Source organism: Erythrolamprus reginae, unplaced genomic scaffold, assembly GCF_031021105.1.
Source record: "Erythrolamprus reginae isolate rEryReg1 unplaced genomic scaffold, rEryReg1.hap1 H_32, whole genome shotgun sequence".
Taxonomy (NCBI): domain Eukaryota; kingdom Metazoa; phylum Chordata; class Lepidosauria; order Squamata; family Dipsadidae; genus Erythrolamprus; species Erythrolamprus reginae.
Window position 1 is genome coordinate 183,756 of NW_027248487.1, and position 16,020 is coordinate 199,775.

The 16,020-nt window shown below is 38.7% G+C and overlaps 1 protein-coding gene across 1 annotated transcript in view; it reads left to right on the plus strand.

Moving 5' to 3' along the window:
- The first annotated feature begins 60 nt into the window (after positions 1–60).
- Positions 61–16,020, plus strand: part of LOC139155604 (NACHT, LRR and PYD domains-containing protein 12-like) — a 45,195-nt gene continuing 29,235 nt past the window's right edge. The window contains exons 1-4 of the mRNA XM_070730804.1: positions 61–66; positions 4,865–4,897; positions 5,884–7,570; positions 8,999–9,076. Of these exons, the coding sequence (XP_070586905.1) occupies positions 5,919–7,570; positions 8,999–9,076 (1,730 nt within the window). The 5' untranslated portion in view covers positions 61–66; positions 4,865–4,897; positions 5,884–5,918. The remainder of the gene's footprint in view (positions 67–4,864; positions 4,898–5,883; positions 7,571–8,998; positions 9,077–16,020) is intronic.

Sequence of the window (16,020 nt, forward strand, 5' to 3'; positions counted from 1 at the left end):
ACTGATCCCTTCACCTGCTTAGCAATGCAGCATCGGTTTTAGCCTGTATGTTTTCACTACAGAGTGGTAAGTCTAAATACGATATTGTTTAATATAGATAAATTGTTTTTCAGGGTAGATGCTTGCATGAGATACTCGTGAACGGGCACATGTAGACACTTCTAGTTATCAGAAGCATCCAGATTGTTCATGTAGCAAAGCCAGCAGTAGTGGGTTGCTACCGGTCTGGTCCAGTGTGGGCGCACTGGTAGCAGCCTGCTCGGAACATCATTGGCCTGGTGCCGGTCCCTGGGGGCCGCCATGTTTTCCTGAATTTTTTTGAATTTTTATTTTTTTATTTTGGAATGATTATTTTTTCTTCTTCTGATGGTTTTGTGGCTCCTGGTGGTTTCTTTCTGTGGGAAACGGGTCCAAATGGCTCTTTGAGTGGTTACGTTTGCTGACCCTTGCCCTAGCCAAACCACTAAGCACAATCTATGAAATACATTTTAGAACCAGCTCTTTGTGTGACCACAGTCATTCCTATCTTCAAAAAGGGAGACCTCAACCTAGTCCAGAATTACAGACCAGTATCAAGTCAAGGAATCAATCATCAGCCAATCCATTACCTTCCACTTAGAAACAAACAGTCTACTCTCTAACAAACAGTTTGGCTTCAGGAAAAGATTGTCTTTTATTTACAACTCCTACATGGCAGAAATATTTGGACTACACAACTCAAGCAGGGTAAAGCAATAGACACAATTTACATACCGTGTTTCCCCTATAATAAGACATGTCCTGATAATAAGCCCAACAGGGTTTTTCAGGACATCCATTGAAATAATAAGCCCCCTTCCCCAAATAAGCTCCCTTCCCCAATTATGTATAAGCATCCTCTGCCTGATCTGCCACTCCCCAGATTGTGCCCAAATATCTTAGCAGAGTCTGGCATCTTGCCGCTTCCGTTTCTCACACGGTCTTTGCAGGGATAGTCCTTGAAATGTAAAGAAAAACTTGTGAGTGTGAGCAGTTAACAACTTCTTTGTTAATTAAGATATTTCAGCAACCGGTTCTGTTCCTGGTTGCTGGGTGGGAATGGCCATGGTGGGAGTGGCCTAGTCAGCCTCCCATACTATGGCCGGGGGGAGGCATTTTCCCCCTTCCAAGGCTCCAGAGGCCCTTTGGAGGGTTCCCGGAGGCTTTCTGGAGGCTTCTGGGGAACCATTTTTCAGCCTCCCCGAGTCCTGCACTTACCTGGGATCCAAGATGGGCTGCGTGGAGACTCCTGGGAGGGGCAGGGTAGGGTGGGTGGGCAGGATGGGATTTACTGGTTTGCCAAACCAGACATAAAATTAGTTACAGGTTCACCCAAATCAGTGCAAACTGGTAGCAGCCCACCCCTGAGTCCATCACTCCAGCTCCTCCTCCATAGATATCATCTGTCACTTCAAGAAGCCTAACCCTAAATGGGATTGCATAATGAGAGAACACTTTCTACATTTCTATGACTTGCCTCTTGAAAATCTAGAAGAAACAATTTTCAGGGTTTTACGCCTTCTGAATAGTGTGGCTCCAAACAGGACAGGAATATGTTACTTCAAGGAGAATGTTTCTGTTCATTATGTGCAAGCCAAGAGGAAAGCTCTGGGTTCATATCATTGGAAAAGACAGAGGGAAATCTGAATGATAAGCTTCTTAGTTATATCTTTCTATCTCAAATCAGGATGAATGCTGTCTATGTTTTAGGCTATAACATTCCTAGAATGTATGAAATAGATAACATATGGAAACCAGTACGAATGAAATCATAAATAAGCTGTTGTGCCTTTGTGAAGGAACAAGCTTGTTTAACTTTAATAGTGTTCCCTTCATACCTCATTTTTCATATTAGTTTAATTCTCTAATTTTAATTTTAGATCACATATAATCCATCATAGTTGACATGGATAACATTGTGAAAGAAGATCTTTACAGTGCATTGCAGGAACTAAATAAGAAGCAATTTAGAGGGTTTAAATGGAGGCTCAATTTTATTGATTATAATGGAAAGCCAAACATTCCTAGATCTTCACTGGACAAAGCTGATGAACAAGATGTTGTAGAGCTCCTGATTCAATATTATGCGAAAGATGCTCTAGAGGTATGCATTGAAGTCCTTAAAAAACGCAACATAAATGATGTTGCGAAAAAACTTGAAGAAACTCAACAGAAAGGTAAGAAAACCCAATTTATTACAGAAACATGATCTCCACTTAAGATCACATGGCAATAAAGACCCATTGTGATTTGTTTTCCATTGACTCTTCTTCAACCAATTTGTTGTTGACTAGGATTGACCATCGCTCCTTAGGATTTCATAGTTTGGCTTTCTTTGAAGTTTGGGACTGGAAACAATGAAAGCATCTGCACTATCACTCAACTTAGCATTTTCCTATCACTGTTGAAGTAAACTAATAAGCCATATTCAAGTGAAAGAATTTAGCCAATTGACCTAAATTTAAGGCAGATCCTTAACAGTGGGATTTAATTCATCCTTTTTTTCCTAGCATGCTTTCTGACATGATACAGTATTAAGGTGCATTACAGGTGGGGATGCTATTGCTGCTACTAGGGAAGAGCAAAGCATGAAGTGCTGGGTGGAGCCAGAAAATAAAGAAAGGCCGCAACTGGAAAGAAATTGAGAACTGACTTTGGGGAAGGACTATTAATTTTTTTTTTGCAAAATCAAAACCAGAAGCATGCACAGATGACTGATTCAGCTGGATTCATAAAGTTCTTTATAAACATAATAATATATTTACAATACCAGAAGTTGAATTCTTCTTCAATCAGTTACAGGCAACAGAGAACAGTTAGTTTCATTTCAGCAGAGTTCAGAGTGGAAGAGTACAGTGTGTGGACTGTAGCCAAACCCAGCCTTAAGCTTAAGCTTTTAGTTTCAAGTCTCTGCAAAGACTCAGAAGTGTTTAGCTCTCATTGACTAACTTAGTTGCTATGCCTATTCATTGGCTGACCTTATTAACACTGTCATGAATATTTTTAACAAGGACAGCCTCCAAATATCCAAAATTCCTTTGCACATTTCTACACCAGGAATCCTAAATTGGACAGCCAAGAAGTGTCCCAGAACCAGTCTTAATCCCAATAAGAAACCCCATTTTTGCCTTGTAGGGCAGTTTTAGTTTGCCTGACATTCCAATGGGTGGCATTAGACTGGTCTATGTAGAAGTAACAGCATTCATGTTAGAGGGCACAATCCCCTCCTCCTTAAAGTGCTGCTGAAGATATAGGGAGCTGCAATTCCCTCAAATTTCTTAGGATAGAGAAGACTGAAAAGATTGAATCACTGACAAGGCATCATCAAAACCCAATTTACATTTATCTGAAATATAGTGAAAAGTTTGGTCAGCTTTAAAACTCTAATGCCTGAAAAAAACATAGATACAACTGAAAAAAAACCCCACTAACAACAAAATAATTATTATCCAGTTTGGGAGCTCGATGATGTGATGAAAATGGTATGCAAATTTCCTCGAATTTAAGATTAAATGGTAGAGAATTGTAATGCAGGATACATATCACAAAGTCCTCACCATTGGGAGTACAAGGATTTCTACCTCCACCATCCACATATGGAAAAGAAACTAGAGTAGAAATATAGAAGGGTGAATACTGCAGAAGAAATTAGGGAATCCTGTTGGCATAGCCATTGAGTACTTAGGACCTCATCATGCTTTCCTAGGAGATCAGTGAAAGCTCAAGTGTCAGCTCTATCTGTACGTTAATAGGAGGCAGCAGAGGCAAACAAAATTTTCTCCTTCCTGACAATGGAAGCTTTGCTATATAAAAAGTACAAAATTCATGACATTTCCTTATTGGTAACTTTATTTCAAACCCTATATTAGGGGTGGGGACTCCTGGGAGAGGGAGGTTAGGGTTAGACCCATTTTTTGCCCTCCCCAGGGTCCAGAGACTCCCTCAGCCTACGGGAGGATGAAAATGGCCTTTCTGGGCTCCAGAGGCCCTCTGGAGACTGGAAACGGACCCATATCTGGCCTTCTGGAACTTCCAGGATGCCTGGTTTTTGCCCTTCTGGGCTCTGGAGGCATTTGTCGAGCCTCCGGGAGGGTGAAAATTGCCTCCTTGAGCTCTAGAGGCACTCTGAAGGCCAGAATCAGGCCCGTATTCAGCCTTCCAGAACTTCAAAACAGGCCGCATGGGGATTCCTGTTGTGATGTCCTGTTGTGATGCATGCAGGGATGAGGGCATGCAGGGATGAGATTTGACAATTTGTTGAACCAGCCATAAAATTAACAACTGGTTCGCTCTGGTAGCAACCCACCCCTGGCCTTAGATGCAGCAGTGGGTTGCAAATCCCGTTGCGACCATTTTGCTATTGGGTGCACGCGCAGAGACATCTGGGCAGGTGGGCACAGCCTCCCACCACCACAGCTACTGATTTGCCCATTTTAGGGCAAACCAGTAACAACCCACCACTGTTTAGATGGCATTGATTACATTCCTGGATAGTTTCAGTTTGATCATAATATCCTTTTGGCTTAGTGTCCTAGAAGTGGCATGAGTGAAAAGTAGAATGATTAAATGACAGTTTTCTTTCTTCTAAGAAACCCAGAAGTAGGAGAGAGGGCAAGGGCACAATTATCTCTCTTCCCTTTCCCAATTGTGAGCCACTTAAGCCTGCCCTTAAAAGAAAAAATTGGAAAGAGGAAAATAAATGTGTAAAAAGGCATAGGAATTATTAGATTTTTAAAAACCCAATATACATTATAAATTAAGACATTCATAGAAGTTATGAATGCTCTATGACTTACCAATTTTTATAATGTGCATTTCACCAATTCTAGTCCATCTTCAATTGCAGATGTGGATGTTCACCCACTGCCAGATTCATCAGGTAAGGCAGGAATCATTCAACGGGTCACTGAATTATGTGTAAAATTAATTTAGCATGAGCAGTTTCCTCTCTTCTCCTTCCCCCAGCTATGGAAACTATTGTGAATCTTCCATATAATACCATTTTATATATAAAAGAGCAATTTTCTGCATATATCATATAAAAGAGCAATTTTCTGCATATATGATATTGAGCTTGATGTAATAGTGATAGGAGTTATTTATTAATTACTATATTCTGAAGGCAGTGTCGATTTAAGTAACTAAAATGCAATATATAAAAATATTCCAATAGGGCCTAAGAGAGAAATTATGCTGAATGAAATTGCTTCAAATTTAGTATTATCAGTACATATACATATTTCTATAATCCAGAATTTGGGGGATACAAACCTTATATTTTAATAATAACTGCATCTTTTTCAAATATATTTTGAAAAGAATGTGTTGAAATAGATAGTCTGAATTGAAGAACCCCATAGAAATTTACAGAAGAATATATTTAAATTGTGACAAATCCATCATCTTGTGTGTGTGTGTGTGTGTGTGGTTGTGTGTGTGTGTTTCTCTCTCTGTGAATAAAAACAATCCACACTAAAAATGAAGTATGCTAGCAATTACACTAATTCTGAGAGGGTTTACCATATTGCAAGAGGCTAATGTTTAAACATATCCATTTCTCAAAGTCCAAAGGAAGAACTTTATATAACCTGTTAGTATTTATCACAATCATTTGAGAAATATGTGGAATAAAAAGAATTTACAAATGATAAATATTCAATATATTGATTAACAAGTGTTTGCCTATTTACATCAATTCTGACAAATCAACTAACAAAGAATCCTACAACTTCCCTCATCACATTAATCTGGAGGGTGAGTAAGTGGGTGGCTTCAAGGAGAAGATAAACATACAAAACACTTAATCTATGTGTCTTGTGTATGCCTTATTTTCCACACTTCTAATTTAATTCATTCTTCCTTTAGATTACAGAAACCACATTAAAAAGAAATTTGAAACAATGAAAGATCCTAATGCTGTTCCTGGTGAATATGTATCCCTCAACCAGAGATACTCAAAGTTAATCATCATAGATTATCATCCATCTAAAGAGGAGAGAGAACATGAAATTCTGGCGATGGGAAGGAAACATCTTGAAATCATCAGCAAAAGAGCTGAGTCTTCAACCAGCATTGAAACATTATTTAACCCTGATAAATATGGATTAATCCCACAAGTTGTTGTGTTACAGGGAGCTGCAGGAATTGGAAAAACCATAATGGCCCAAAAAATTATATTTGATTGGTCTTCTCAACTACTTTATCAGGACAAATTTAATTATGTTTTCTATATTTGCTGTAGAAAGATGAATGTCCATGCAGAGTCCCATAAGACTAGCATTGCAGAAATAATTTCAGAAGAATGGCTCAAGTGTCACGAAGTGAAAAATGTCATTCGAAACATACTGAAGAATGAAGAGAAGCTTCTGTTCATAATTGATGGGTTTGATGAATTCAGGTATTCCTTTAATCTGTCTGAAAACTACTTTTGCATTGATCCCTGGAAGAAGGAGCCAGTGAGAATTCTTTTGAGCAGTTTGTTTCAAAAAAAGATTCTTCCTAAATGCTCTCTTATAATCACAACAAGACCAATTGCTTTGGAGAAACTCCATCAATGTTTAGAGCGCCCACGTAATGTTGAAATATTGGGGTTTTCCACAAAGGAGAGAGAAGAATATTTCTACAAGTTTTTTGAAAACGAAGACCAAGCAACTGAAGCTCTCAGATTTGTTAAACAAAATGATACCCTTTTCACCATGTGTGTCATTCCCCTTGTGAGCTGGATCATTTGCACAGTGATGAAACAGGAGCTGGAGAGAGGCAAGGATCTTCAGAAGACACCATACACCCTCACTGCAATCTACATACTGTACTTCTCCAGTTTGTTAAAGTTTCACCATAAAGAATACAAACAGCATGTCGAATCAAATGTGAAAGGTTTATGCTCTTTGGCTGCAGAAGGAGTTTGGGAACAGAAAACATTGTTTATGGAAGAAGAAGTTAAGAAGCACACTTTAAATCAGGGAGACTCCCTCCCACTTTTTCTGAATCAGAGTATCTTCAAAAGAGATATTGATTGTATTCAAACCTTCAGCTTCATTCACTTGAGCTTCCAGGAGTTTTTTGCTGCATTGTTTTATGTCCTAGAAGAAGGAGATGAGCAGCATTCTGAAAATTGGAACAAAAACTTGCAGACACTGTTAGAAACACATAGGTCTTTTAGGCCTGACTTTGTAGTGGGATTTCACTTCCTCTTTGGTTTTTTAAATGAAGAAAAAAGAATGAGCGAGTTGAGAAAAGAATTTGGATGGGAAATTTCTCCTAAGAATAAAAAATTCTTGTTAAACTGGGTGAAAAATAATATTCCAAAAAGGAGACATAATTTTCAATTGCAAAAAGAAATGTTTAGTTATTTATATGAGACACGAGATGACAATTTTATAAAAAATGCAATATGTAGTATCATTGAAATAGATTATCAGAGCAACTCAGATATGGAATTGATGATCCTGGCCTATTGTATACAACACTGCCAGAATTTAAAATACCTCTTTGCCAAAGGTTCTGCATTTGTAGATCATGCAGAGAGAGAATTATTTCTTCCAGAAGATAAGTAAGTATTTTTGAAAACCTTTTGTTTCCATTCCCGCTTTAATCCAGGCCATTTCAGGCTTTTCTGCCAGAGAAGCCTTTCGGTGGTGCTTAAGGAGGCATTGGCAGTCCAGAACGAACGAAGCATTTTCTTTTCCCTGGGTGCTTGAAGAGGGAATAAACCTCTTCTCGCGCCCAGAGAAAAGAAACACTCCCTTCACTCTGGGCAGCCCAGAGTGAACGGAGCGTTTTACTTTCTCTGGCACTTGGAAAGGGAATAAACCACTTCATTGTGGTGACTACCTCGCCCTGCCTCCCATACACCCTGCGCGAGGTTGCATCCTGGAATATCTGGGTGCAGAAAGGTAAAAGGAGGTGCTTCACCCTGGCTAGATCAACTTGACTTCAGCCAAAGTAAGGAGTCACCACAGTGAAGGAAAGGCGCTGGCTACAAAGCGAGCGAGTGAGAGGAGAGGGGAGCTCTTCAGCATGGGAAGGAAGAAGAAGCAGGTAGCAGCCGCCGCTGCCGCCTTTCGGTTAAAGGAACAGGAGGTTCCCCCCTATCACCTACCTGGGTTTCTCTCTCTGGTGCAGTGTATGGGAGGTGTGTGCTCCTCCTTGCCGCCTCAGAATCCCTCTTTTTTAAAAAAGTTTTGGATTTTTTTTATTCCCCTCACCTCACCTTCTTCCTTTGGCAGCGACTGTCCTCCTCATCTTCTTCTTCCTCCTCCTCCCACCCAAATTCTGAACTTTTATTTCTTTCCTAAATGTTTTGCATGCATTATCTGCTTTTACATTGGTTCATATGGGAAAATTGCTTCTACTTACAAACTTTTATACTTAAGAACCTGGTCATGGAATGAATTAAGTTATTAAGTAGAGGTACCATTGTATTTGCAAGTAAGGTGCACATGAGGTGGACCCAGATCAAAGCATGCAACAGATTTTATACCCTTTTTCTTGTACTCAACACTGTCCGGGTTTCCCGCTGGCTGGATACTAACAAATTTACAACCTATTCAGGGTGCTTGTCAACAAAATCTCCCTAGCTATTGCTCAAAAAGCTCCACACTGTTTTCTTTCTAGACTTTTCTGAACTATATTGTTAACTGTGAGAACAATAAAAAGTTTGTTAACTATTTTATAATTAAACATTATTTTAGATGCAATACTTCATATTTCACATTTGTAAGTAAGGCAATCACATGGGAGCTTCACTTAATGGCTATCACAACTTTTGACTAATGGACAGGTTCAACATGACTGTTGGTCAAGGACTACTTGTAAACATTTCATTTACAAAATTGTCTTTTTTCTACTACTGCAATATGAATGCATTTATTTGTGATTACTTTTCAAATGAACTGGAATGCCAATTATATTTGCAAAATAGAGGAACTGGAAACACTGAAGTGAAAGACTGAAGAACAAAAATATATTTCTCCTTTAGGGAAAAGAGTTTGGATGAAAGATATATGGAAGACTTCTTTAAAGAACTGACAAAACTGAGAAACCAAAGTATCCTCTGGTAAGAAACTACTAGAATTTCATTCTAGATGTTGTTAAAGAAACCACTACATAATAATAGCAGTTTGCATGTTAACCTAAATACTGTTACAGAAGTCTCTCATCAGTTTCTCATGGTCATCAATAGAAGAAGCTTTACTAGGGGTTCCTGAAGCCTAGGATGGAATTGAGTTACAACGGACATTGAGGGACAAGGAAGCAGAGTTAGGAAACGTGCATTATTTTATTTATTTATTTATTTGTTTTTTTGTTTTGTCCAATACACAATAATACACAATGAAGGTTATAGAGGATATAGTAGAGAAGAAGTGCAACATATAGGAGAGACTATAGGACAGGGGACGGAAAGCACTCTAGTGCACTTAATGACCTCTTAGGAATCTGGAGAGATCAACTGTGGATAGTCTAAGGGTAAAATGTTGGGGGTTAGGGGATGATACTACAGAGTCCGGTAATGAGTTCCACGCTTCGACAACCCGATTACTAAAGTCATATTTTTTTCAGTCAAGTTTGGAGCAGTTAATATTAAGCTTGAATTTGTTGTGTGCTCTTGTGTTGTTGTGGTTGAAGCTGAAGTAGTCTTTTACAGCATACGATCTTGTGGGCAATACTTAGATCATGTTTAAGGCGTCATAGTTCTAAGCTTTCAAGACCCAGGATTGTAAGTCTAGTTTCGTAGGTTATTCTGTTTCGAGTGGAGGAGTGAAGGGCTCTTCTTGTGAAGTATCTTTGAACATTTTCAAGAGTGTTAATGTCTGAGATGCGATATGAGTTCCAAACAGATGAGCTGTATTCTAGGATGGGTCTGGTGAAAGTTTTGTAAGTTCTGATAAGTAGTGTGAGATTTCCAGAGCAGAAGCTAAGTAGGTTTAGATTAGCAACTCTTGAGGCCTTCTTAGCGATGTTGTTGCAGTGGGCTTTGGAACTTAGATCTTTAGTTATTAGTATTCCGAGGTCCTTGACCAAGTGGGGATTATCTGTGATAATTTGTTTATTAAGTTTGTATTTGAAGTTCTGATTCTTTTTGCTGATGTGTAGGACAGAGCATTTGCTGGTTGAGATTTGGAGTTGCCATGTGTTGGACCAGTCAGAAACTGAGTCTAGGTCTTTTTGTAGAGTAGTTGTGTTATCAGTGGTGTTGAAGAGTTTTACATTGTCTACAAAAAGAACACAGTTGTTTGTGATTTTAATGGGAATTCCTTGATTAGAGGGAGGGTATTATGTCAGGGCCTCATCTGAAGTGAGAAAAAGAGAGGGACAGGACATGCTCTCCCATCTGTTTTTGTGGTTTTATAACAGGAGGTCTTGTTATGTGTGGGGTATTGAAGGTTAACCAAGAGGTACTGTACCCTGCTGGGTGGGTTGAATTGATAGCTGAATCAACGGAAGTGATAAGTAGGCAATTGATAGTCCTCTTGTGTATGCTTTTGTGGTGTCCCATATGTTTTGGATGGTTGTTGACTCATTATGGCTATTTTGAAAAAAATATATTTCTAGTTCCTTTTTCATCATACAGATGAAGTCTTTTTCCTTAATCATTAATTGGTTCATTGACCATCTTTTACATACGGGACTGTCTCGCTCCTTCCATTTTAACTGCAGTGGACTATGGTCGGCCCATGTATTACATAGAATTTCAGCTTCTAAGAGCTGGGATTGGAAGTCGGGATTGGCCCAAGCCATATCAATCCTTGAGTAGGGCTTTTGCGACTAGGAGAAAAAAGTGTAAGATTTGTTGTTAGGGTGTTGGCAGCACAAAACATCCTTCAGTTGAAATTCATTCACCATTGCATTAAATGACTCTGGTAAGAGTTTTCTAGATTTTTTGGCCCTTATAGTCAAGCTTTCTATCTGCAATTGAATTAAAATCTCCAATAAATAGTAATTTTACCCTTTTTGTATCTAATAAAAGTGTATGCAGCCTTGCAAAAAATAGTAATCGGTTTGCATTTGGGACATAGCTGTTTACAATGATTGCAGGTTTGAGTCTTATGGTTATTTGAATTATAAGAAATCTACCTTCTTCATAACTGCATATTAGTTTGGGATTTACCCCCCACCCTTTTTAACTGAGGCTGTGCTGACAAAACATGAACCCAGGTCTGAACATTGTAAGAGATTGATCTGTTTTTTTAAAAAAATCAATTGATTTTTTTAAAAAAACGATATTTGTCATATATACATTGTTAAACAGGTCATAATCCATATCTATTACATTTTAAGTTTGCCATTTGTTACACTTTGTTTTATATTAGGCTATGTACATCCACATATATGAAACAAACATAAATGTTCCTGATTCTATAGAGGATAGTAATTAATCATAAATGGTTGTTTCATTTATCCCTATACTATTATAAAATGGTAGTTTTTACCTATATATACACTGATGCTCTGTATTGTTAAATTTTGTTTTTATTCCGGATCCATTCATGCCATTTGTGCCATGTCTCTTTGGTTTCTTTACTTTTTATTCCTTTGATTGCGTTCGTCATTTCGTCCATTTCCGCGCATCTATAGATTTTTTCCATTACAGTATTACATTTTCGGGTGGGGTCTGATCTTTTTTCTACATTTGTGCAATTGAAATTCTTCCCGCAGTGATTATATGTGTCATAAGAGGAAGCGTTTGTTTTGGGTATTGTCTTTTCCAGATTTCTAGAAGCAAAATGGAGCTCCACCTCAGAGCACCCAATTTGCACTAAAAGATGTTGAAAGAAAATGCAGGGCGTCCTGCATAAGCCACGCCCACAGGGTGATAGTAAAATTTTTGGCAGCCCTTCACTGCATAGAAGCATACCTTCTGGTGTGAGTTCTATCTCCTCCTTTATAATTTTTGTAAGCCATCTAAGAGTATTTTTCCATAATTTTTGAATTTTGGGGCAGGACCACCACAAAAAAGTGCCTGTCTGTTTCTTACATTTCCAACAGGTATCATTTAATTTCATGTAAATCTTTGTAAGTCTTGATGGGGGCATGTACCATCTGTAAAAAAGTTTATGAAAGTTTTCTTTATATGCGGCTGACAGTGTGATTTTACAAATAATACTCCATGATTTCTCCCAGTCTGCTAAGTGTATGTTATGTTGGACGTTTTTAGCCCACGCGATCATAGGATCTTTGACTATATCTTCCAATCTGATTGATCTTTTTTGATGTGGGTTTCTTGTAGACAAGTAATGACTGGATTACACTTAATGAGTATGTAAAATATTTTTTCCATTAATCCATTAATGTTCATTGATATTAACTTTATTTCTTCTGTTGACTTTATCTTAGAATGATTTCCTTTAGTTTTCTTTCTTTGCCCCTGTTTTAGATCTTGTTGTCATGCCTTGTCCTCCATCATCCTGGAATTGTTTAATCTCTTGAATCTGACCTATTTCTGTTTGGGAGGGGAGTTCTTCTGAACCTAATTCATCATGACTTATTCCTTCTTTCTCCATTCCCTCCTTTGGATCTAGATCTTCTATCTTTGATGTGGAGATTGAAGAATTCTATGACCCCCCTGTACTGAGTTGATCCTATGTTCTTTTTCAAGAAACGTGATGAGGAGTCCCTCCGGTATTAACCATCGAAAGGTTATTCTGTGCTTATAAAAAGGAAGCCCTTTTCTCCCTTACCCATCTGGTTATTTGCTTAAGGACAATTATTTCTTTCTCTATATATGTTACCGTGTTCTCCCTTGCCAAATTATATACTTTGCCCCTCAATGCACATGTACCTCCCTCGCAAATTAATTATTATGGACATTTCCCTCAGGGCTCTCTGAGGGATTGAGTTTGTTATGCCCACAATAATCTCTGCCATGATTTCAGAAAGGCTTTCTTCTTTGTTTTCTGGAATGTTTTGATTTCTCTACTTCTAGATTGATAACAGCTTCTTCGAGATCTCTATTAATATTTGTAGTTCTATTTTCTGAGGTATGAAGTCTCACTTCGATCTTATCGGTCTTCTCTTCTATTTCTTTAATTGTGCCTCTTTGTTGACACCTGGTTGTAAGTACCATTACATGAAATTTTAGGGACAGGCTGGGGATAGTTGCTGCCCAGCATGTGTGACTTGCATTTCATTCTTTGACTGTGGTGGAGCTCCCAATCTAAGAGTAGGCCAGGTCTTGGGATGAGATCTAGTGTTACTCCAGATTTCAGGATCTCTGTGACAACCATTATCTGATTATTGACCTCACTTGTATTGACAAACCATATGTTAGACAGGATTGCATAGGACAGTTATCCATCATCACTGAGGGATCATTGTATTTACTGTTTCTTTAAAACAGTGCTTCTCAAATATTGCGTTGGGCCAAAGGGGTCCGTCACCCGATGGAACATGAGGGGTTTTTTGCTATAAGAGGTACGGTTTTTTGCACCGAACAATAGCATACAGCACAGAGCAGGAAATATGAGGTGCAGATAACAACCCTTTAACAGGGATGAAAAGAAAGGAGAAGAGGGAGACAGAGATAATGAAACAAATGTAAGTCTTCCGATATAATCATCAATCTGTCTTTTATTTTCAATTTCCTGTTCCTTTTTCTTTTTACTGTAAATCACAGTAAATCAATCTGTTTTTTCTCTTCAGTTCTCTTTTCATCTTTGTAATCTCCTTGTTCTTCTTTTTCTTCATCTTCGTTTCCCACCAGTGTTAATTCTAAGTGTCCTTATGTTTCAGGCCCTTTTCTGTTTTCTTTTCACATCTAAATTCCAAAATACAATTTTTAAAATCTTCATAAATGTATTTTAACATCCTGGCTAGTTTTTTATAAACATACATCTCCATATTGTCAATTCAAAAATTGACTATTCATAATTCACAAATTTTTATTTCATCACAAATCTATATAGTCCTTCAAGTCCATATAGTCTCTAGCAATGTTCCCTCTAATTTTTTTTCGGTGTGGGCGGAAAAGTATAGTGTCTGAGTGACAGTCCCTTTGGGATTGGGCAGCATAGAAGTATAAATAAATAAATAAATAAATAGATAGATAAATAAATAAATAAATAAATCTTTTATTTTTATTAAAAGAAATTAATAATTTTAAAAAACCAAAATCCATTACTATTAAAACTAAAACAACCAGCAAAACTATTAATAAAAACAGGTGAGGGCTGGGGTTTTTTCTCTGTTATTATTTAAGTGCTTTTACCATATGCTTTAAATCAAGAGTCACTTCTCTCTCTGTTTCTCTCTCTTTCCTGTCATTCTCTGCCTCAATCATTTTCTCATTTCTCTTTTTTTCTCCTGTTTTTTCTATCATTTCTCTCTCTCTTGCTTCCACTCTTCTCTCTCTCTCTTTCTTCCTCTCTCACTCTCTTCCTTCCTCTCTCATTTCTTTCTTTCTTTCTCTCTCTTTCTCTATCTTGCTTTCTTCCTCTCTCCCACTCTCTTCCTTCCTTCCTCTCTCATCTCTTTCTTTCTTTCCTTTTCTCTTTATCTCTCCCCCTCTTGCTCTCTCTCTTTTTCTCACTTTCCCTCTCTTGTTTTCTTTCTCTCACTCGTTCCCTCTCTCGTTCTCTCTCTCTTGCTATCTCTTTCTCTCCCCCCCTCTTTCTCTCTCTCTCTCTTTCTCACTTTCTCTCTATCTTGGTCTGTCGCTCTCACTCTCGTTCTCCGGAGGCTGGCAAAAGTGATTTACAATGTCGGGCGAGTGGGCCGGCGCGCGCTCTGCCCATCTCCCTGCCAGCCGGCCTGGAACATTCAAAATAAGAAAACCCTTCGCTCTTACTTTGAATGTTCCGGGTGAGGGGCAGGCGGGCAGGGAGATGGGGAAAGCGCGCGCCGGCCTGCGCACCCGCCAGCCTCCGGAGAATGCCTGCCCCGCCTCTCTTGCAGCGGAGGAGAAAGAGAGGCAGATCGGGCAGGCGGGTGGCAGCCGGCGCACGCTCTGTCCATCTCCCTGCCAGCCGGCCCAGAACATTCAAAATAAGAAAACCCTTCGCTCTTACTTTGAATGTTCCGGGCGGGCGGGCGGGCGGGCGGGCGGGCAGGCAGGGAGATGGGGAGAGCGCGCGCCGGCCCACGTGCCCGCCAGCCTCCGGAGAACGCCTGCCCCGCCTCTCTTGCAGTGGAGGAGAAAGAGCATCGGGGCGGGCGGGGGGCAGCCGGCCGCGGCTCCCTTCTACTGCTTGCGCCTCCCCGCCCACCCCCCAAGCACGCGACCGAGGAAAAGGGTGCGCGTGGGGGTATTTTGGAGCGCGCGCAGCTTACAGGGAATGGTGGTCTCTAGGTATTTCAATCCAGTCCAATTCAAAATCATCTTCTATCACCAAATATTACACCATCAAATACAATAACAGTTTACAAACTGCTTTTAAATTCTTTTAAACTCCTAGATATCTTCTTCTAGTCAAGGTCAGTCTCCAGTTGTTAGCATAAACATGCTTTCATAAACTGCTGTTGTATTTTCTTTTAACCAGCATTTGACATTGTCAATTCCCAATATAACAAAACAGCTCTATTTTTAAAAAAAAATATCTGTATTTTAAATCCACTTAACACTTATAAAATGTTTTCTTCACATTTTTATTTATCCCACTCACTTTAACTTCCACCAGGTCATTTATAAGAACATTCTCAAAGTTTAATCCTGCTCCTTTAAATCTCTCTATGATCTTTCTAATTGCTAGATAGCCACTTGCTCCATTTTGAAATCCTTTAAGTTTTAATTTTCTTCTTTTAATCATTAAATCTGCCAAACACTCACCAACTTTAGCACTTCTTTTTTTATATATATATATAAAGTTTATTAAATATTTACAATAAAATCACACAATTACAATACATATAGTACAACACAACGTACACAAAATTTAAATAGAGAGAGGAAAAAGAGTAAGAGAAGAAAAAGGTGTGAAATTAAGAAAAATAAAAATAAAGCACTCTGCTTTATCAATTACATTTTGATATTGTTATTTACATTTAAACTACTCTAAGAGTAGTACA